The sequence below is a fragment of the Sorex araneus genome, chromosome 6 (assembly GCF_027595985.1).
Source record: "Sorex araneus isolate mSorAra2 chromosome 6, mSorAra2.pri, whole genome shotgun sequence".
Classification (NCBI taxonomy): Eukaryota; Metazoa; Chordata; class Mammalia; order Eulipotyphla; family Soricidae; genus Sorex; species Sorex araneus.
This window is the reverse complement of record NC_073307.1, coordinates 117,851,808-117,874,051: the sequence shown is the minus strand read 5'-3', so window position 1 is coordinate 117,874,051 and position 22,244 is coordinate 117,851,808. Positions and strand designations below refer to the sequence as shown.

Sequence of the window (22,244 nt, the reverse complement as noted above, 5' to 3'; positions counted from 1 at the left end):
TAATCTAGTATTCTGGTTTGAAATTTAAAAGAAAGCAAATGTGTTCGAAAAAGTATTTTATAAGAAAAAAATCTGCAACTGTTTTTATATGGAGGAAAGTGTTCATTACTGGGGATAGAAAACATTTTGACTTTATTTTCTGTACGTTTTTCTTAATCTAAGAATTTGTAAATATCGCTTTATGTTTATTTCTTTTTATTGACAAAATGGTTATAATCTGATTTGATTTTGTTTTCCTTGAATATCTGTCATTTTTTTCCTAAATAATCTTTTGAACATTCTTCCTTGAACATAAATTTTGCTTGTATTTAAAAAACAATCACCTGGGTTAAAAGTAATAATATCTAATAAAAACTCATAAAAAGAGCTTCCTTTTCTACCCTTTTAGTTGAAGAAATGGTAAGTGTTGATAGAATATGGTAGTCTTATATTTATAATTCTATAATATCGTTAACACAATATTATAGAATTATAGTTGTAATACTAAGATGAGATTATTGAGCACTGCTTCCCTCCTGTAGTTTACTTTTCCAGTGGAAAAAAAATTTGTTGTATAATATAGATGAATATAATTGTCTATATCTTGGAATTAAAACTGTAACAGCAGCAAATTTTTATTCAATTTTGAATGAGAGAATTTCTCCATAAATTGACCTTCTGGATTTGAAGTATTTTAATACTTGCAAATATATTTTATAAATATTTTAATATTTACTTTTAAATTTTAACAGATTCCTCCTGCATGGAAAAACTACTTTCAAAAGATTGGAAGGAAAAAATGGAAAGACTAAATACCAGTGAACTTCTTGGAGAAATTAAAGGTACAACAGTATATAAAGTATGAAAAATACTGGGAACATTGGTGGAGGAGAATGGGCACTGGTGGAGGGATGTAAACGAAATGCAAACATGAAAGTTCCTAAGTTTGTAACTGTACCTCATGATGATTCACTAATAAAAACTTAAAATAAGATAAAATAAAACGATAAGAAAATGAAAAATATTAATGTAGACATCTTATTTTTAACACATTTTGGGTAGTGTATATGCAGACATAAATTATCATCTTTTCTATTTTTAATATTCAAGAGGGTAAATGTATAACACTGAACATTTATTCTTTGTTAAATATACAGAATGAATGTTTTCTGCTCTATATTAGTCTGCAAGCATATAATTTATAGGATAAACTACTTAATTAATTTACTTAATAAAATCAATCATGTAAAACATGTGTAAATTATATAATGTTAAAAATAAGTATGCAAAATATTACAAAGAAAAATATGTTTAAGGATGAGGAACATATTAAAGAAAATTTTAATCCTTCTTAAAATTATAACAATAGTCTAAGTAATAACAGAAAAGTGATGCCTTTTTACCTATTAGAGATTTTTTCTTTACTTGCTTTTTTATTATCCTAGGATTGATTCAGAGTCTAATCATATCAGACTTGACATTTTTCTCCCATTACTTTTTAATTGAAAAAATTCATTAAGGTTGTTCACATTGATTACATTCAATATTTCAACATCAGTCCCACTACCATTACACCTTTGTACCATCATTATTTCACATTTTCCCACCACCATTTCCGACCACCTACCTACAAGACAGGTAGATGCTAGATAATTTGTTTTCTGTTGCTTATTATGAATATCAGACTGGATTGATAGCACAGAGGGTAGGGCACTTGCCTTGCACATGGTCGACCCAGGTTCGATTCCTCCATCCCTCTTGGAGAGTCTGGCAAGCTACCGCGAGTATCCTGCCTGCATGGCAGAGCCTGGCAAGCTACCCGTGGCATATTTGATATGCCAAAAACAGTAACAACAAGTCTCACAATGGAGACATTACTGGTGCCTGCTCAAGCAAATTGATGAACAACAGGACAACAGTACTACAGTGCTACAGTCTAATTTGTACATGCAAATTGACATTCTTCTGATCAAAAAAATGTCAACCTATAAAAAAAAAATTTGAAGTAAAAAATTTGGAAGTAAAAAAATTGCAAATATTTTTCTCTAGTTTTAGATGATTCATGTCATATAGTATACTGTGTGGTTAATACTTTGGATGTGTTTTATCTCAAAGATGGGCATATTTTCAAATAAATTCTAATTCATAACCTAAAAAAATCATATGGAATGCTATATAAATATAATGGTTTGTGTAGACTCTAAAGTCTGTTTACCAGGATGTTCAAATTTTGGCTGTTTTATTTTATGATCAACTTGAATTTTTCTATATCTAATACCTCTTATCTAAAATGGAATTAATAACAGTATATATCTCAAATTCATTAAGAAAATTAATATATATAAAGTCTTTAGAACAGTGCCTAGCAGTTAAGAATATACTCGTGATATACTTGTGAGGGCAGGATGTGCTTATTTCTGTTAATGTGGCTCTAGGATCATAAATGGATAAATTTCAAAGAGATTTCACAGCTTTCTACTTTACACAACCACAGAGTCTAATGAGGATGAACATATTTTAAGATAAGTGGTTGATGTTATTATTTTGAAACATTAAAAAATTGGCAATCTCAATCCTTAAGAGTGAAGTTACCCTACCAATCAAGAAGTGTTCCATCTTGCCTTACTTTCTCTTTATGTTTCCTTTATGAAGATTAAGTACTCTATTAGTAGTTTTTGGTATCCTGAATAGATTCATGATCATTAATGAGCTGCACATTGTCCCTTGGAGACAGTCATCTCTGGCGTTCATTAACAACTGGGAAATATAATAACATTAGTTTTCTGAATTTATCAAACAACTTCAGGTGTATGTTCCTATTGATCATGGATAAAATGCCATTTAGAATTAAAATTTGGCAATAGCTTTATATTTTTAATGCCTTTATGAAACTCTTACAGAAATCACTCTAGTGTTCAAGCATGTTATGTTGAGCTCAAGAGAAAAAGAAGGCATTTCTTTTCTAATGGCTAATTAGCAACTCATTCCATTAACTAATGAAGTATCAAAATCAGAAGTAGAAGCTGAATATTGTTTTGAATTTCACTGCTTCTGTTTTTTTACCCATAAAGGCCATTTACTATTTTGGAGAGGGAAAAACCCTTAACTTATAACTGATGGGTAGAAAGAAAGTTATTAGTGACATATTCTCTTTCTAGCTGCAATAACATGGTGGTGCTACTTTGCACGTCATTCTGTATTTTCTTCCCTTTTCAGAGGCATTGGTTTTATAACAGTGTGAACAGAAATGGTTTAAGCAAAGACAAGCTTCTGCCAGTGTGAATAATGGGGGTCTTGCTTCCTCTTAGTAGTAATGTGGAAGTTAATAATACTATATTATGATTCAGCATAATTTTATGATCTTGGTTATCTTTCCCTCTTGATGTTTTAAATTTATAATTATTAATTTAAAGTGCAAAATGCTATTGATCTGAGTCAAAATTTATCAATCTCAAATGTTAAACACATGAGAAAAAAGTAGGCATTTGGGATTCTTTAACTTCCTGGATTCTGTGATATATGAAGTTTTATTTGCTGTCCTCAGTTTTATGTGCATAAGAGATAAGAAGACAAATTTTTTTACTACATTTCTAATTTTTCTTTAGTCTGCTTGAAATAATCCTTTACTATATCTTAATATCTTGCTACCATAAATAATTTTAAAAAATTATGGATAACATGCTATTATAATTTTGATGAAATAAAATTAAAGTAGTATTCAAATAGTTTTACTCAACACTGCAAAAACTCTATATGTTCAGTATTCGTGGAATTCAAGACACTCATTAACCATCCTTATTAGTTGTAATAATTCATAAATTTTAAAATGATTTAAGTATAAGTTGAAATATAGCTCAGTGGTAGAATTTGAGCAAGTACAGCAAAAAATCAATAGACAAAAGGTATTCCTAAAGTAAACTGAATGCTATTCTTTTGGGAATATGTAATATATACATAGTATTTTTCATCAAAACTTTTTTATATTGAATCTCAACAACTGTGTATTTTAATAGCTCTTAGTTTTGCTTTATAGCAAAATTCACAATATTTACTTTTAAAGTATAGAAAAACAGACAAAAGAAATAAATGTGAACTAAAATTGAATGAAGGCCTTTGATTCTAACATATGCTAGTATATGTTAAATATATCAAATTTGAGCCCTATTTCACATATAAACTAGTTTTATTGTTTGTTATTGTGATAAAAGATAACATTTTATTAATACTTTTCAGTTGCTACTGGTAATTTTTAGGATATAGTTCTAAAATGTGAAACTCCTGAGTCATAGCTTGTGCCGCTGGGATTGAACCCAGGCCTCGAAAGCATGGGGATGTGCACTGCCTCTGAGACACATCCGTGGCCCAGGACCATGATCTTTTTAAAGTCTTTTGATTCCTATCGCCACACTTCCTGTTAGTAAGTGTTAGGATATTATGTGCCCTCGCCAGGTGTATCTGCAAGTATTCTTTTATCCCCAGCAATTATTATTTTGAAGTATCTTGCCAGTATGATAAAAGAAAAATGTATTTTTACTCATTTACTTTTAATTGGATTCTTTTTAGAATTGGAGTCTTAGTAGATTTTATTTTAAAAATCTCTCCTTATGTCAGTTGCCTATTTGTGTTGCTTGTCTGCTTTCTTTTAAAAATATCTATTTTTTTTTCTGTGGGGCGGGGCGTGGGAGGAAGGGCACACCTGCCTATGATCAGTGCTTACTCCTGGTCTGCACTCAGGGTTCCCTGCTTGTGGACTTGGTGGAGCATATGGGGTGCTGGGAATTGAGCCTTACTTGAATTCTTACTTGCTTACTCTCTATGCAGCCCTAGTTCTCCTTAGGTTAAAAAAGTCAATTTATGATTTATTGGTGGCTTTTATCTGTTGTATATGTTGTATTTTGTTGTATTGTTTTCCTCTTTGGGGGATGTTAGGTGGGGGTGCCAGGGATTGAGGTCAGGGCCTCATATATGTGTGTGTATATATGTGTATATATGCATGTGCTTATAGATAGATAGATATGTGTGTGTATGTGTGTGCGTGTGTCTACTCTTGAGTTATACCTACAAGGACCTCCTTTTGTTTTTATTTTTTTCAAGTCTTTCCATCTATACAAAATCGTTTTCTGTTCAGGATTTGTTTAGAAAGTCTTCCCTGACTCTTGAGATTAGATTATCTTCTGATATACTTTTTTTTTTTATTTCTGGGTAGCATCCTCGATGCACAGGGAATACTCCTGGCTCTACACTCAGGTATTACTCCTGGTGGTGCTTGGCGTTACCATATGGGATCCTGGGAATTGAATCCGGGTTAGCCGAATGCAAGGCAAATGCCCTGCCTGATGTGCTATTGCTCCAGTCCCCTGATTTTAAAACATTTTTTTAAAATTATATTTTCATCCATTAAAGCATTTAATTTCAACTAACAATATAGCAATTATTCTTGAGCTGTTAGCAAAATATCTCTATCAGTTATTAATAATTTATCTTGTATTTTCTGACTTATAATAATGTCTTTTACTGCTTCTAATTGTACATCAAGAATTATTTCTGGTTTTGGTTCTATTTCATTAATCTTTCTATCTAAACTTTTTTGAGTACAGTGTTATATTAATCCCTAGCTATATTAATTCCTAGTTTATCATATCTTTGGAAAGTATTACATGATCACATTAATAATTTTTCCTTAAGCTACTTTTATACTTCTCTTATTATGAGACTTGAACTCTTTGCCTGCATAGCTGGGAGTATTGCTGGGATTGATTCCCGGGCATCCAGTACTACTTAGAGAAGGCCTTTATCACAAAAAAAATACTTTTTAAACTTAATAATGAGTACTTTGGCCCTACATTTATTTGTAGAAATGACTATGTGTACCTCATACATGAGAATTTTTAGAATTCCCAGTCATCTTCTAAATAGCCATCATATATATAATTGTAACTGACTCATGCTTAGTATCATTTGTAATTTTTAAAATTTTTTATTTAATTGAATTTTAGGCACATGATTTAAAAAAACCATAATTAGCAAGGCTTCCTACAGGAAACAATCTCACACCACACCTTCTATCAGCATGCCTGCTTCCCTTCACCATCGCCCCAGTCCTTGCCCCGTCTCCCATGGTAAGCTTCCTACTGAAGGCCAGTTCTTGGTTTCTGTTGCCTTTGCCATTTGTTTTCCTCCTGCTATGTTTCTCTGTATTCTTCAGATGAGAGAAATCATTCTGGGTCTATCCCTTTTTTCTGACTAATTTTCCTCAGCACGATATTTTCCATATCCTCCCACATAGCAGCAAAGTGCATAATTTAATTTTTTTCTTAAAGCTGTGTAGTATTTCATTGTGTATATGTACTATAATTTTCTTTATCTAGTCATCTTTCTTGGACACTTGGGTTGTTGTTAGGCTATTTTAAATAATACTGCAATGGACATAGGAGTGCAGATGTCTTTTCTGAATCGTTTGTGGACCCTTGTGATTGAGACCAATAGGTGGAAATTTTGCATCTTTCGGATTTAAGAGTTTAACAACATGAGTGAGGGAGAAAAATATCATCTATATTGGTACCACTGAAAAATTCTAAGTAGTGGACTAGGTTTTAGAAGGACAATAAAAGATGGGTATTAAGTAAAAAGCAGTATTGTAAACAAAATTTTAGTTCAGTTTAATATTGCCACAAATTAAGAAACTATAGTAATTTACTCTATATTTTACCTAAAATAACACTTCCTTCAAATAAAAGTCTTATTATTCAAATGAAATACATCATTATTAATGAAATGCTTTTATAGGATTTGAAATATTGCCAAAATTTTAGAAAAACCGAAACACAGATTTTCAATGAATCTGTATCAGAGTTAATCTAATATTAAGAGAAAATTTCACCCCTAACCTTCCATCATTTTCCTATTGATACATTCCTTTCCAATAGTATTTTTGATTGAGCATCAATGTACATTAAATGGTGTAAATTTAATAGTAGTAATTTCAAATCAGCGCTTAATCCAGATTAACATGATTATAACATGATTGAGGAATGACTTCATTATTAAAATGTAAATGAAATGTGGCATAAAATGGCTAGAACTCTGTTTTTGTTGGTTAGCATATGAAGTATTGTGTTATAATTGGGATACTGTATTTCTAAGATGAGCTGATAGTACAGCAGGTAGGGTGTTTGCCTTGTACACGGTAGACCCTGGTTCGATTCCTCTGTCCCTCTTGGAGAGCCCGGCAAGCTACCAAGAGTATCCCACCTGCATGGCAGACCCTGGCAAGCTACCTGTGGTATATTCGATATGCCAAAAACAGTAACAACGAGTCTCACAATGGAGACATTACTGGTGCCCACTTGAGCAAATCCATGAGCAATGGGATGACAGTGATAGTGATTTCTAAGATGTCAGTTGTTATATTAGAATTTATCAAAAGGGGCTAAAAAGTGAAAGACTCTTGAATATTTATTTTTTATAGTAAAGACCTAGGAAGATTTTGCTAATATATTTTAGGTGGTTGAAATATTTTTTGAATAATAGAGCAGTTATTAGGAGTTAAGGGAATGGGGAAATTGTCCTCTCAACATACAAAGGTACCTAGGAACAATTATGGACCATGTGACAGTGATACAGTTGGTCTGTATTCATGAGGGGTTAGAGCAACAGCTCAAAGAGCTGGGCTGCATGTGTTGCTTTTGGGAGACCCAGATTTTCATACTGGCATTCCATGGTCACCCAAGTGCTGCTGGGAATGACCCCCCCCCCAGCAATGACCCTGTAATTACCCCCAAGCACTACTAGAGATAGCCCCAAATTAAATCTCTGTGCTGAATAGATAAAATAACATCAGCGAAAATTTGTCTGTAGACATTTTAATTGTTTGAATTGGGGGTGGGGAACTGGATCCCATCCCACAGAGCTTTGGGGCTTTTCCTGATTCTGTCTTCAGGGCCACATCCTGGTGCTGCCTGCGGAGCTTATGCGTTCCTGGGTACTCAAACTGGGTCAGCCATACCAGCGCCTGATCTGACTATCTCTTTGGCCCTATTTGTGGAAAAATTTAAACAGAGACTTAGAAATATGCGATTCCTGCTCCGGTGTTATGTTAATCTTCAGGGTCTCTAAGTTCTTTCCAAATTAATATTAGGGTTTGCTATGTATATTTTTATGTTTGTATCTGTGTTTTATGTTTGTTTCTATATATTCTATGTTTGAAACTATGTGTGTATTTAAATTTTAGTTAATCAAAGTAGTTTCTATTTAAACTTAAAAAGATGTGAGGAGAAATAGGAAAACTACATGTTCAGGAGAGGACACAGGCTACTCCAGAGTGGAAAAAGCAAATAGACATAAAATAAAAGCAAACAAGTAAAAACACGAGCTGCATGAGCTGTATATATATATTTAATTTTATAAGACTATTCTTCAGAATATTATGCTTCCTGCCAATGAATATTGTAAATGCTTTTCTAGGCTGCTTTATTGTGGACCCAAAAAACCCACAATGCAGTAAAACATCTGTATTATTTTATATGATTCTTAAAAGGGCTGGAATGATAGCACAGCGGGTAGGGCATTTGCCTTGCATGCAGTCAACCTGGGTTCGATTCCTCTGCTCCTCTCAAAGAGCCTGGCAAGCTACTGAGATTATCTCACCCACACGGCAGAGCCTGGCAAGCTACCCATGGCGTATTCAATATGCCAAAAACAGTAACAAGTCTAACAACGGAGACATTACTGGTGCCTGCTCAAGCAAATCGATGAGCAATGGGATGACAGTGACAGTGACAAAACAACACAGAACAACAATATACTGACTTTAATATATGATTAAAATAAATCTGAGAAAGGGAATCACTGAAAAAAGTTGTGCAAACCATCTCAAATACAATCTGAAGAAACTGTTAAATTCCTCAGTCATTAAATTCTGTAGTAGAGACAAGGAAGATAGACTCTGGGTTGTTCCTCCTACAACATGCAACCAGCCAAGCTAGTTCCACTTTCACCTTTATTTTATGTGAGTCTGTATAGCAAAGCTAGAGAGCATGAGTAATATTTTTCTTTAAGACTAGTGGCCTGGTACTGTGGGTAAGGTGCCTGCCTTACTTGCAGCCAGCCACATAAGGTCCCTGGAGCCCTGCCAGGAGTGACCCCTGAGCACAGAGCCAGGAAAAAACCCTGAGCACTGCCAATCTTGTTCCAAAATCAAAGCAAACAAACAAAAGTATTTTTTTCTCTCTATAGTATTTCTCCCGAATGAGAGAGGGGCACAATAATAGAGTGGAAGAATACAAAGTAAGATAAAAGTGCTATTAGGGCTCTTACCCATGTGTATATTTGAATTGTATCAAAGGAGTGAGGTTTGGAAGGTTATTTGTAGTTATGGAATATTTATAAATGAAATGTTGCCATACCAAATGAGATCTAGAGAATTGGGATTCCTCTTCTGTGTCTGTGGATGGGTTTAACTTTCTGTGGTTTATGTAAGAAAATCTTAGTCAGCCTCCCACTCTTCCGCACATACCCCTCTACGCTGTGGCTGGCATCTCCTTGGTGCGAAGGAGCCTCCCTGGGCAGGGTGCCAGAGAAGCAGTAATGTTGGTTGTTTGAGTTAGCACAAACTGTGCTCGTGTTTGTCAAACACACAGATGATAAGAGAGACAAAAAATAATTATGTGACACGAACCAAATACAGAAAATAATATTTTCCTTCTTTGGTCATTGATAATTAATCATTTCAGTATTTACATTTAGGGATTAAGGTAGATGTGCTTGTAGGTATACTCTCCTGTAGGGTAAAAAAAAATGACAGTCTCTTTGGGGAAAAAGTTATTAAACAAATACTTTCAAATGACAGAGTCTCTAAATTATTCCTGGTGCTTCCAAAGCCACTGTCAAAACACAATTCTTCTTATAGCTATTCAACTAATATGCCTGAGAGGTTTGTTTTAGAACTTGAATGTTACTACAATTCTTTACTATAAAAGACTTTAGGTATTACTCCCTATTCATTAGTGTTGTGACCGTGAGAAATAAATGAGGAACTATATGGCATCAAACAGTCCAAGCATATTATAATTGTGCTTGGTGCAAATACTAATTAAAAATGCGATTTTACTGTAATATTGCTACTATGTGCCACCTGTTAGTTAGAATCTGGTTTTATTTTTAGTTTTGATACAGACATTATTTAAAGAAGGAGAATATAAGAACACAAAAGTTGCTTTTTTTTTAGTATATAGTAGATCTTTAAAGATCAAACAGTGTAGCTTAATCTTGAAGTAAGTTAAGCAATGCTCTTATCATTAGAGGGTCAGAATAGATCAAACAGCATTCCCATAGTACTAGTATTGTGTGTCATAAGTTACTATGTAAATGCCAGTTCTCTCTCCTGATTTGTTCACTTCCATAGGAAGAACTTAAACACACTAAGTGCTCAGTTTCCTACCCTAACTACAGAATACTCTGTCTTAGGACTGATGATTCATGATGTCTGGTGTTTTCATTTGTAAGCAATCAGAACTTGCATGCTTTTCCTAGACTGACCATACATGTTACATTTTCCTTTATAAATGAGTTCTTCTTGACTTTCCATTTACAAATTTACAGCAATTTATTCAGCTGAAGGAAACTTTAAAAATCTGGAAATGTTTAGAAGTGAATAATCTGTCACTTTTCCACTTCAGTAAAATCAGTGAAGTTCATATACTTACTGATGCTTGCTGTTGAGTTAGAGATGGCTGAAATAGTAATCTCAGTGTTTAGATTTCATGCATTACTAAGTAATTAATTGTTCATTATAATAAAATATATCATATCATCCTATAGATTTTTATGGGACTAAGCGCACAAGTATTATTTTCACACTTGACTGCTTGTATTACTATATTTGTGAAATTGGTTATTGTAAACTTCAGAATAATATCTCAAATCATAGAATATCAAAAATGTAAGTTTGAAGGTGCTATACATATTATGTAGTCCAGCTTCTTATTTTATAGAGCGAGCCCAAATATTCAGAGAGGAAAAATTACAGCTCTAAATCATATAGTATATTACTGCTTGGAAACTTAATATTCCCACCCAAAGTTCTTTTATTCTCATTTCCCTAATATTTTAGTCATTTTATAATCAATAGTGTGTAATTATTGCAGAAACCTTGAATTCCTTTAACAATAAAAGCACATCCAAATTGTTTTATAAATAATATTTATTATAAAATGACGACACCTGTAGTTTTTTAATCATAGCATTTTCCATGAATATATAGACATTTCAAAGCTCTTCTTTGTATTCTCTTTTATAAACATCTTTTACTTCTTTTGAAGTCTGTGCAATGTACATACAAGCAATTAAAATCTCCCCTACTTGGGATTGTAGATACAAGGTCTTCTTAATTAAATTTTAAACAAAACCTACCGGCAAAAATTACTACTCTATGATTAAGGTTAAAGTATTATGATACATCAGAATCATTGTTAAGTGTTAGAACTAACAGAAATTGATATGTTGGGGAAAAGATCAGCTAGATCTAATTAGTGAAATAAATGTTTATGTAAAAGAAAATACTAAAGTTTATAACAAGGTCTTGTTATAAATATAGCACTGGCCAAAGTTGTTCTTTGTTATTGGTACACTGACTACATAATAACATTTTACCATCATTAAATAAGAACTTCTAACTACTGTTTCAGAGTTTTTTATCATTAAGACTTAAAAGTTATATCTGGTTTAAAATATTCAATTGCAAAAATTCACTTGTATGTAAAAAGTCACAAATTATGAAATTTTTTTAATAATATTCTTGGAATTATAATAAATATCCTTATTTTAAATTCCTTTTTTTTTAGGAAAATTTTAGTAATATCTACAGTTTAGAGTGGGAAAAGAGGCAAAACTGGTTAGAAGTAAAAAAAGATCCAAAGTATTCTTGCGCAATTATGATTACATTAAATATGTATTAGTTTATTTGGTGACATATCGACATAAAAGAGAATACATTTTGATATAATTCAAAACAAGACATTACACTTTTTTCTCCCTGATTGCTATGATGAAAATAAACATTATAACCAGCATGAAGAAGAAAAACTATTACTAATTGCAGCTTAGATTTTAAGTAAAATGAAGGTCATTAGCAATTTCCTGGAAACCATTCAGATTGCTTACCAGGAAGTGGTAGCTAACAGGACATCTGTAATCCTCCTGTGTTGAAGTAGTGAAAACAGACTGGAGTTTTAATGATATGTGTTAGATTTAGTCTAATGCTTACCTTACTCTGTCAAAGTAGCTAATATTCTTTGCAAATAATTTCTGTGTGTATATTGTGCAATACTAGAACTGAAAATAATCTTTAACATCTCTCCATCCATCCATCCATCCATCCATCCGTCCGTCCGTCCGTCCGTCCGTCCATCCATCTGTCCATCCGTCCGTCCATCCATCAATCCATCCATCCAGTCAGCCAGCCTTATTTCCATCTCTCCACACACAGCTACAGTTTGGAGTCTGATTTATCATGAAATAAGAGAACATAGAGTAGATGCAAAGCAGTAGGAATTGAGAGTGAAACATGATTTGACAAACTGAAAGAATTTCTCCTAGAACATGGACTGCTGATTTTATGATACTTTGGGTGTTGAATTTAGTCTTATTTTTAATAGCATCCTCTTATCTCAATAAAGAGAAAAGCCAAGCTGAATGAATGTTAAGTAAAAAATACTTTTCAAACATAAACTTAAGTCTGACTTAACTCTGCATTATAGTGGGAGAAATGGGTAATTGATTCAGAGACTTTTAGCATTACTTTTTCATTTAACCTGAATTATTAGTCACCTTAATGAGAATGACATCTCTGGAACTATGAAGAGTGACAGAGTAAAACTAAGGAGAGTATGTATATATGCTCCAATTGGTGTAGAAAAAATTTTATATACACAGAAAATTGCTGAGGGTTCTTTTTATAATTAAAGTAACATTGCATTACAGCATTATAGAAGTGTCAGGTGTGCATCATTAAAAATCAACACATGCATATATTAAATTCACTGCTAAAGTCCAATTCAAGGAAGTATATTTAATAAACTATTAACAGATTGACTCTATAGTGGGAAATGAAGACTATGGGACAGGGGCTGATTTTCAGTTTTTGTACCCTATAGCTTGCACTCTAGATACTTTTAACCATTTGTATCCATTGATATTTTTCAAAAATCTATTATTTTTTATCCAGATAGATAGTACAGTATGTATGACACTTACTTTGCACGTGGCCAACCTGGGTTTGATCCCCAGCACCCCGGTATCATCCTCAGAACTCCCCGAAAGAGATCCTTAAGCAGAGAGCCAGAACTAAGCTCTGACTCCAAAAAACAAAAACAAAGGCATCTTTTTCCTTTTTTCTGTTTCATTTTTGTTTGCTTTTGAAGCAAAACTGGCAGTGCTCAGGGCTGGCTTTGTGCTCAGGGATCATTCATGGCAAACTCTAGAATCATCTGGGCTATCAGGCTGGCTTCTTTGTGACTCACATGCAAGGCACATGTCCTTCCTGATGTCCTTCCTGGTATATCTTGCCCCCTACTAAAAGACTACTTTTAGAAAGAGTGAAGTAAGTCTTCAATAATATGAAAAAATAAATAAATAAAATGAGGCTGGAGTGATAGTACATCGGTTAGGGCATTTGCCTTTCACGCTGCCGACCGGGGTTGGATCAGGACATCCCAGGTGATCTCCCAAGCACCTATTGGAGTAATTTCTGAGTGCAGAGCCAAGAGTAACCCCTGAACATCACTAGGTATGACCCCAAAACCAAGAACTTTAAAAATAAATGAATAAAATAAACAAATGTATTAGTTTTCCCTGTTTAACAAGGGAAAAGAAATGATATTAATCATTTAACTTCTGATTTTATTGATAAAATTAGAGAGAAACTATAGTATTTGGTGTGGAATGGTGTAGTGCATAGATGAATGCTATAGGTAGACAACAATAATTAACAGCTTAGTTCTTGAAATCACTACTATTAACTGATAGAATAACAACAGAATGACTGAGTTTGTACACATTCCTTTGATATCAGAATTCTTAAAATGTATTGAGGACTCTAAAACTACTTGTCTATTAGACTTGTGTTCACTAGTAATTTTTTATTTAGAAATTAAGCATGTAGTACTGTCATAGCACTGTTGTCCCATTGTTCATCAGTTTTCTCAAGCAGGCACCGGTAATGTCTCCATTGTGAGACTTGTTGTTACTGTTTTTGGCATATTGAATACACCATGGGTAGCTTGCCAGGCTCTGCCGTGCGGGTGGAATACTCCTGGTAGCTTGTTGGGCTCTCTGAGAGGGACGGAGGAATTGAACCCGGGTTGGCCTCATGCAAGGCAAATGCCCTATCCACTGTGCTATTAAGCATGAGAGAATTTAAACATATCAACAATTTCAAATTTATTTTATTCCTATTAACATTTTTATGAAAAATAATTTAGTGAGAAAAGGGTATTTGTTTTGATTATTTTTCTTTTTGGTCCACACCTGGTGGTGCTTGGAAGTTACTTCTACCTTGGAACTTGGGTTTCTTCCCAGCAGTGCAAAAGGACTTTGTGCTACCACTCCAAGGGACCAAATTCTGTTGTCCTTCATGCCAGGTATACATCCCAGACCTATTGAGCTATCTCTATCTGAGTTTTGTGTATCATACGTGGACTCATACTAGGCTAGAAGCTTAAAATAAACTTGATCATAATTATCTTGATAAGAAATCAATTTGCCAAGAATAACTACAAAGATAATAACTTAAGAGTCTTTACTATGAAGAATCTAAGTTAATTGCTAGCTTGAAGAAGTTAGCTGCTTTCTTCACTGGAACCAAAATATTAGTTTAATAAACAAGAGTTATGGAGTTGATCAGATTCAGCCTTTAATTATATTCCAAATGGAGAAATGTATTTATCCCATTTTACTTTTAAATTTCTACCCTATGAAGCCAAAAACTAGGTTGAGTTCAGGATTATCATCAATGATTGCAATGTGACTGGAAAAAATAAATACTAGTTTTTACAATAAATAGTAGTTTTTGAGTAGAACTAACAAAGAGTATTTAGAAATAGGTCACTCATGGACTTAATACCATTCATTAACAAATCATAATTTTACATGGAATCTATTAGACATATATATGATTAAGAGAAAGTCCTAACAGTTTATGAAAGTAGTACTAACATTTGTTAACTCTTTTGATATAGTTTATGTAATCAATATTTTCTTAATAAAAATAGTATTTAGTTGATTGATTATCAGCTTATACTTTTCAGGAAAATTAAGTCTCATGAGACTAGCCTCATCAGTTTCATTTTCATCTTCGTATTACTTAACATTATATATGTGTATATATATATATGACTATATACATATAAACATATACAGCTGACTACTACATACATTTGACTATGATTTTGGGGTATGACTTTATTCCTCTTCAAAATGTATGTCATTACACCACAATCATCACCGAAGTATCCTCCATCACAGTTCACTGGTCTCCATGCTGCCTCCAGTCCTCATGATTAAGTCCCTCATTCCCCCACACCCCCTTTGACAATCTCAGGTCTGCCCAATCATTGGGTTCATTTGTGGTTAGTTTTGTCTGTAGCCTGTCTGTACCCTTACTTTTATAGCCCACTTGTGAGGAAAAAGCATCCAGTATTTGTCTTTGTCCTTATTTCACTTCTTCATGACCTCCTCAAGTTTCATATATTATTGTAAAAGGCAAAATCTTATTTTTTATAGATGAATATTTCTTCTGGTATATATACCATATTCAAAAATTCATTTATCTGTGGTTAAACATGGGTTATTTTGGTGTCTTTGCCATTGCATACAGTGCTGCAGTGAACATAGGTGTTTTTTTCACCTATATTTTCAGATGAGTGGTGTTTTTGGTTTATGTGCATTTGACTGTGTGTGTGTCTGTGTGTGTGTGTGTGTGTGTGTGTGTGTGTGTTTGATAGAACCCCAGGAATGGAATTGCTGACTCATATAGTCAATCCATTTCATTATTACAGATAATTTGGGAGCTACTATATGGCCCCCAAACCCATATAGTATCATTAAATCATCTCTTAACATACAAGTCAAATAATTTTACCTCAATCTTTAAAACTTTTCATATAATTTTGATTCTGGTATTTTTTATTATAGTTGCAAAAACAGTGGTCTTGCTATAAAATGTAATTTTCACATATAACTTTTCTAGATGGAGAATTTCTAAGATTTATCTTAATCAATGTTTGTGATAGATTATAGTTTAAGTCATATCCATTTATTATTTTATAACTAATCATACATATTTTGGTTAACACATAGAATAATTGTATAATATAATATATAATAACATAATAATTTTATATGGTAGTATAAAATTATTTTTAAACATCACTTTCATTGGTGCTATTTCACATTAGTGTTTTTATTTGGATACATATGTGTAGATTAAAATATATACAATTCTGATAGTATTTATGTACTCTTATTATTAGAAGAAGGATTCCTGGGATAGTAATTACTCTCAGTTCTGTATATGGGCCCAGTAATGCTATGTGCCTAGCACCAGAGATGTCAGGATGTGCCTTCACTGTTTCCTTACACTCTAGTCAGCTTTTGACTAAATTCTCATAGGATACAAATGTCACAGCTAGAACTGCCCCTTAGTACTAGACCTCCAATGTGTTTATTATTTAGGTCATTTGTCTGAATTTTAAAAATTGTGAGACTAACCACTTAATAAACATGTGTATTTTCATCCAAATGGTGTTCTTATGAATAAGAACTTTGAAGTAGGCATAAATTGTGCATTATTCACTACATTTTAAAATGTGTTGCTACAGTTAGTAATTGCTTCTGAGTGCATATTTAATGCACTGAAGAAATTTGATGCAATTATTCTGTTTATTTGTGATTCTCCCTCAATCCAAATATCTACATTAAACTATTGGAAAAGAAAACTACAGAGAATTTAGGTCATTTAAAAAATGCACACATTTTATGAACTCTCCTTTAAACTTGTTTCACATTAGCCAAAATAAAATTAGAATGAATCCAACCATTGTAAAGGATAGGGTTCAAAAGTTTAGGTAATTTAAATAGAATTAATTTTTAAATATAACCTTAAAGACATTGGCCCAATTATTAAAGCTACAATCTTACTTCTCAATGAGAAAAGTTTTTAAATGAGTTCAAGATTTAGATTTTTTTTAGCTTTATATAAATTTTTTTCTCTCATTTCTTTCCAGTTCCTAGGAGTTGATTGCATTCGAAAATGGTTGAAATAGATGCAAGTTGGTAGCTCATAGAAAGTCTGTAAAAAATGGTATAAACCACAGAAGAAAGGTCTGAGTCTGCCTCTTCTATGAGTGTCTCTCCTATGAGTTTTTTAAAACTGAGAGAATTTGGGTACTGAAAAAGATCTCTAAAGCTACAAGGGTCTGAAAATACAAAGAGTGCAAGAGGGGTACAGCTTTTGTAGACCCACTTTTTATTTTCTCCTTTGATCTTAAGCTAGTACGATAAGTGCATGTTTCACAGAAATAGTTCAATGTTGTAAAATGGCTTGGTCAAGAAATAGAACATGACAATAAAGCACAAATATTAAATGGTAAGGAGAAGCACTATATCTGTTTTGTTCACTAGACAACAGCTTCAAGTTAGTATGCAGCTATTTATTATTCATGTCTTAATAGTGTTCTTAAATCTCTCTCCAGAAGTATGGAGAAGATGAAACTTAAAATGAGATCTATTCCATAAGTTTAAAAGATTCTTCTTCATATTATAATAATGAGAGCCCTATGGTTTTATGCTTAAAGGAAAGAGTTACATTCCTTTTAACATTTGTTTAACTAGGCTTCCATCACAACAGGTGCACAATTATTTTTATGAGTAAAATATTATCAGTCTTCAAAATTAGCCGGGGCAAAATGCAAGTTGTCTGATTAAATAATCAGAGTTGATACTTAAAATACATTTGATTTCCCCAGGAATTTTAAAATGCAAAGTCCCAGTCTCTTATTCTGATATGTTAAAGGGAGTTACAAGAATTATAATTGTTTGTAGTATGTAAGAAGTAGTTTGTAATAGTTTGCTGTATGCCACGTAGCCAATTGACATTGTAAATCAAACAACTAGTTTTCTATGTTACACACAGTGAATTGACATTGTAAATCAGGTAACTAAAATGTAACTAGTTATTGCATCTATTTTAATATCTATGGATATGTAGTATTATGCTTTGTAAGAAATCAGTAAAAAAGTGACCCTTTTCTTTTGAAGGTTACTTAAAACTCTGTTAGAAGTCACATTTATTTAGCAAGTTGAAATCTGTTGTTTTCTTATTTAAATTTAACTTTCATTGGTAAAAGTGTAAAACTATAAATGTCAGGTCATTAAATTTATTAATCAAATATATAGCAAAGGCACTGAATATCTTAGGGACTTTGAATAAACAACCACACATGGTGAGAAAATCAAACTAAACAAAGGATACTTTGGCACACACACACACACACACACACACACACCCTTGAACCATTTAGAAATCTTCTATCAAAGGCACCTTTACCATGGCTTAGCAATGCTACGAAAGTGCAGATGTCAGAAACCAATTACAGGCAGGTAACCGTGTGTTTTCATATCCAAATCTATTTGTCAATCAGGAGAATGCAATGAATCAGGAGAGGGATCTCAAATACAAACCACAGAGGGAAGCAGAGCATCTGGCATGGGTCCAAGCCACAAGAATTAGGGCAGGGATAGAGTTGGAATCAAAACCATCCATGTGTACATGACTCCCATCTTAGACCAACTTTCAAATAGACTCAGAAGTAGTGATTATTGGAAAAAACTGTCTCTTCTCTACGGAAGGCTTTCTGGTTATTAGATTTGTTAGAAATGTGGTTATTTATAGGAGAGTGATTCTAAAGATATGTAACAGATCTTTACAAATGATTTCTCTGAAATTAGTGCATAATGATAACTTTAAATTAAACTTTAAATATTAAAAAAATTCTAAAGTATGTACATATACCCCAAATACACATACATGAGTACAAAATATAGTTTACATATTTGCCAATATAAGTATGCCTATATATGATTGTATCAGCAATGAGTACATTTTGCCACTTGAAATTCATCTCCGTTAATTTTTAGCTTATTGGAATATTTTGTCTTATCTGGACTCAAAAACAATAACAAGTCTCACAATGGAGATGTTAATGATGCCCTCTTGAGCAAATCAATGGAGAAACGTGATGACAGTGATACAGTGGTACAGTGATCTGGGCTCAAGGATACATTTTAACTCAAGTTAGTAAACTGTCTCTACTGTTTAAATATGCAAACTTTTGTGCTCTGGTTGTAAGATTTCAAGAGACAGAGAAGTATACAAAGAGTGCTTTACATAATTCTATATGTCTAGAAGTTTTTCCATGCTGAAACTCAGGGAAACCTACAGAGACCCTAAAGTTTAAGTTGGTAACATCAAGGGAGCATAAATAGAAGTTTATTAAGAAAGCTAAAGAAAATGAAATGAACACGACTATTCTGTGGTTTTGCTTAAACACAGGCTTTCACATCCATTGAGAGTCCTGGATTTTTTGCTAACTGGTTACTGAAAGGAGCTCTTTTATTTTTCCAACCATAGTTTAATGCCAATAGGCATTTGCCTCAAAGCATGATGGCTGTTTTCTAACCTTTATTATGACTATGTATTTCTCAGCCACAGTTACCATGGTTCAAGGTTGCCCTCCCACATGGATACAAAAAGTGTTTTTACTGGAGTAATAGTAACTTGTCCTTCATCTTTTTCTATGTTCTATTTAGTTTCATTACTGGCATGGAAGGAGAGGTTCAGTGCTACCTGTTTGGTGCTCTCTGTGCAGGGGTCATCTTTTAAATATTTTAAATATTTACAAAGGCTCATCTGAAATGGAATCAGAATTAATACCACCCCCGCTTCCCCCCCCCCCAAGAAAAAACAACCCAAAATGAATAAGAAGTGATGAAAGAGATGAAAGAAAATACTAGAGGAAATATTTATGATTCTTTTTTTCCAGGCTAGGAAAGAGTTCACTTAAGATTGCAAGAAGGGCTCCAAGGAGATTTTCTGTATTGCATTTCAAAAAAAAACCAAAAAAACTAGAGGTAGGACTAGGAAAAAATTCCCCTCCTACCTCTCACGATGACTGATTCTTATTGTGGTTGACCCTGGAAAAACTTTACTAGAACGTTAATCTCAGAACCAGGAAGGATTCTTTAGAATTCATCTCACCCATTTTTATGCTTTCAAGAAGGAATGCATTTGAAGAATTTCATTCAATCCACAAATCTTTTATGAATGCTGATTATTTACCCACCATTGTGTTAAGCAATATTGTATTTTTTCTACCACTTAGACCTGAGAAATTCCTGTTTTTAACCTACACAGAAGCAAGAGACAAAGGTGCTGACAAAAGCAAGGACTAACATTTACTGGACAAATACTGTGTGTAACGGTGGCTTTTATTTTTTTAAAATCTCACTTCATCCCCAAACCAGTGCCTTGCAGTGGCATCACTGTCATCCTTTTGTGGAATAGGGAGCCAGGTGATCAGGTAAAAGTAGTTTTATTTTCAAGATGCCAAGATGATAATGGCCAACTCAGGATTTGAATCAAGGACTATATGGTGCTCTATTTCAGACAATTTCCACGAAGATATCATAGCATCTACTCTGTGACTCATTATTTAAATACAGATTTTTCTATGCTGTCACAAATATCCAATACTAGTCATTGAGCTAAATAAACAGAAAGCCAAAATAAAAATCAAACAAGCGGTAAATAAGTTATTCTCCAAATAAGAGCATGCTATATTCTTTTCCCACTGTGGTGGGATAGAGAAGTTTGGACCACCCCTGGTGGTTCTCAGGGACTACTTCTGAGTCAACTCAGGGATAACTCCTGGCAGAACTCGGGACCATATGTGGTGGCAGGAATTGAACATCATGCAAGTCAAGCACCCTACCCGCTGTATTTTCACTCCTGCCATCTGTGTCATATTCTTAACAATTGCTTGCTGTCTATTTTTTTTTGAGATTTGTGTAATCATATTAACTTTTTTTTTTTTTTTTTTTTTTTTTTTTTTTTGCTTTTTGGGTCACACCTGGCGATGCACAGGGGTTACTCCTGGCTCTGCACTCAGGAATTACCCCTGGCCATTCTCAGGGGACCATATGGGATGCTGGGATTCGAACCCGGATCGGCCACGTGCAAGGCAAACGCCCTACCCGCTGTGCTATCTCTCCAGCCCCATATTAACTTTTTAATACCTATTGTTCTTTTGAAGTTCTGCTGTTGTGTTTTTCCTTATTTATTAATTTGCACTTTTCAAGTTTGAGAAAAAGTAATTGTTAAATTTTATATCAAGGAATATTTTATAGTATTCTTTCCAGTGTAATTAGATCTTCAATTCAAGAATGAATCATCATTTGCTATTGAAATATTGACAGAATTCCTGAGTGTGTCATGAGTATAATTATAGAGCGTAATCTTTTAAAACTGTGGATATTTGAAATTTGTATTGTATGGAATTTACATTAATACACAATAAAAACTTATGTTTTTAGCATAATAGGATATAAATATATAATATATAGTATAACATATATTATATATAATATACAATAATATATAATATATAAATATATATCATATATAGTATATATTATATATAATAGGATATAATATATAATAGGATATAAATATATAAATATAATATATATTGTTATCTCTTTTTTATAATGACCCTTTACTACTATGCCTATAACCATAGCTCAGTTTTTCATTTTATATTAAATTTTTCTAATATACATGAGTATACTTTAAAAATAAGCTTTATTTTCTTTTGATCATCAGGGAAACTAGTGTTCGGAATTACAAGTGTTTTGAGGTTGGAGTTATACATTGGAACTACATATTGATATCCTGGAGAAATTGTGGCACATGTACAAGGAAATTCACTGTGGTATTGTTTATAATGGAAATAAAAATAAAAATAAATCATAATAAAAATAAAGGGGAGCTATATATAGCAACATGTTAAATTTTAAGACATGGCATCAAATAAAAACTGCTATATATCTAACATATGATATCAAGTATTTACAACTATCTAACTGAAAACATGTAAAGTAATACATTTCAAATTTTCTTATAAATAGTAATATAGTAATAGTGTACAAATAGG

The 22,244-nt window shown here is 32.9% G+C and overlaps 1 protein-coding gene across 5 annotated transcripts in view; it reads left to right on the top strand.

Moving 5' to 3' along the window:
* SOX6 (SRY-box transcription factor 6) overlaps positions 1-22,244 on the top strand; it is a 650,955-nt gene that overhangs the window by 390,740 nt on the left and 237,971 nt on the right. For all 5 annotated transcript variants that reach the window (XM_055142871.1, XM_004613574.2, XM_055142870.1 and 2 more), the window contains one exon: positions 732-821. In XM_055142871.1, coding sequence (XP_054998846.1) covers positions 732-821 — 90 coding nt within the window. The remainder of the gene's footprint in view (positions 1-731; positions 822-22,244) is intronic.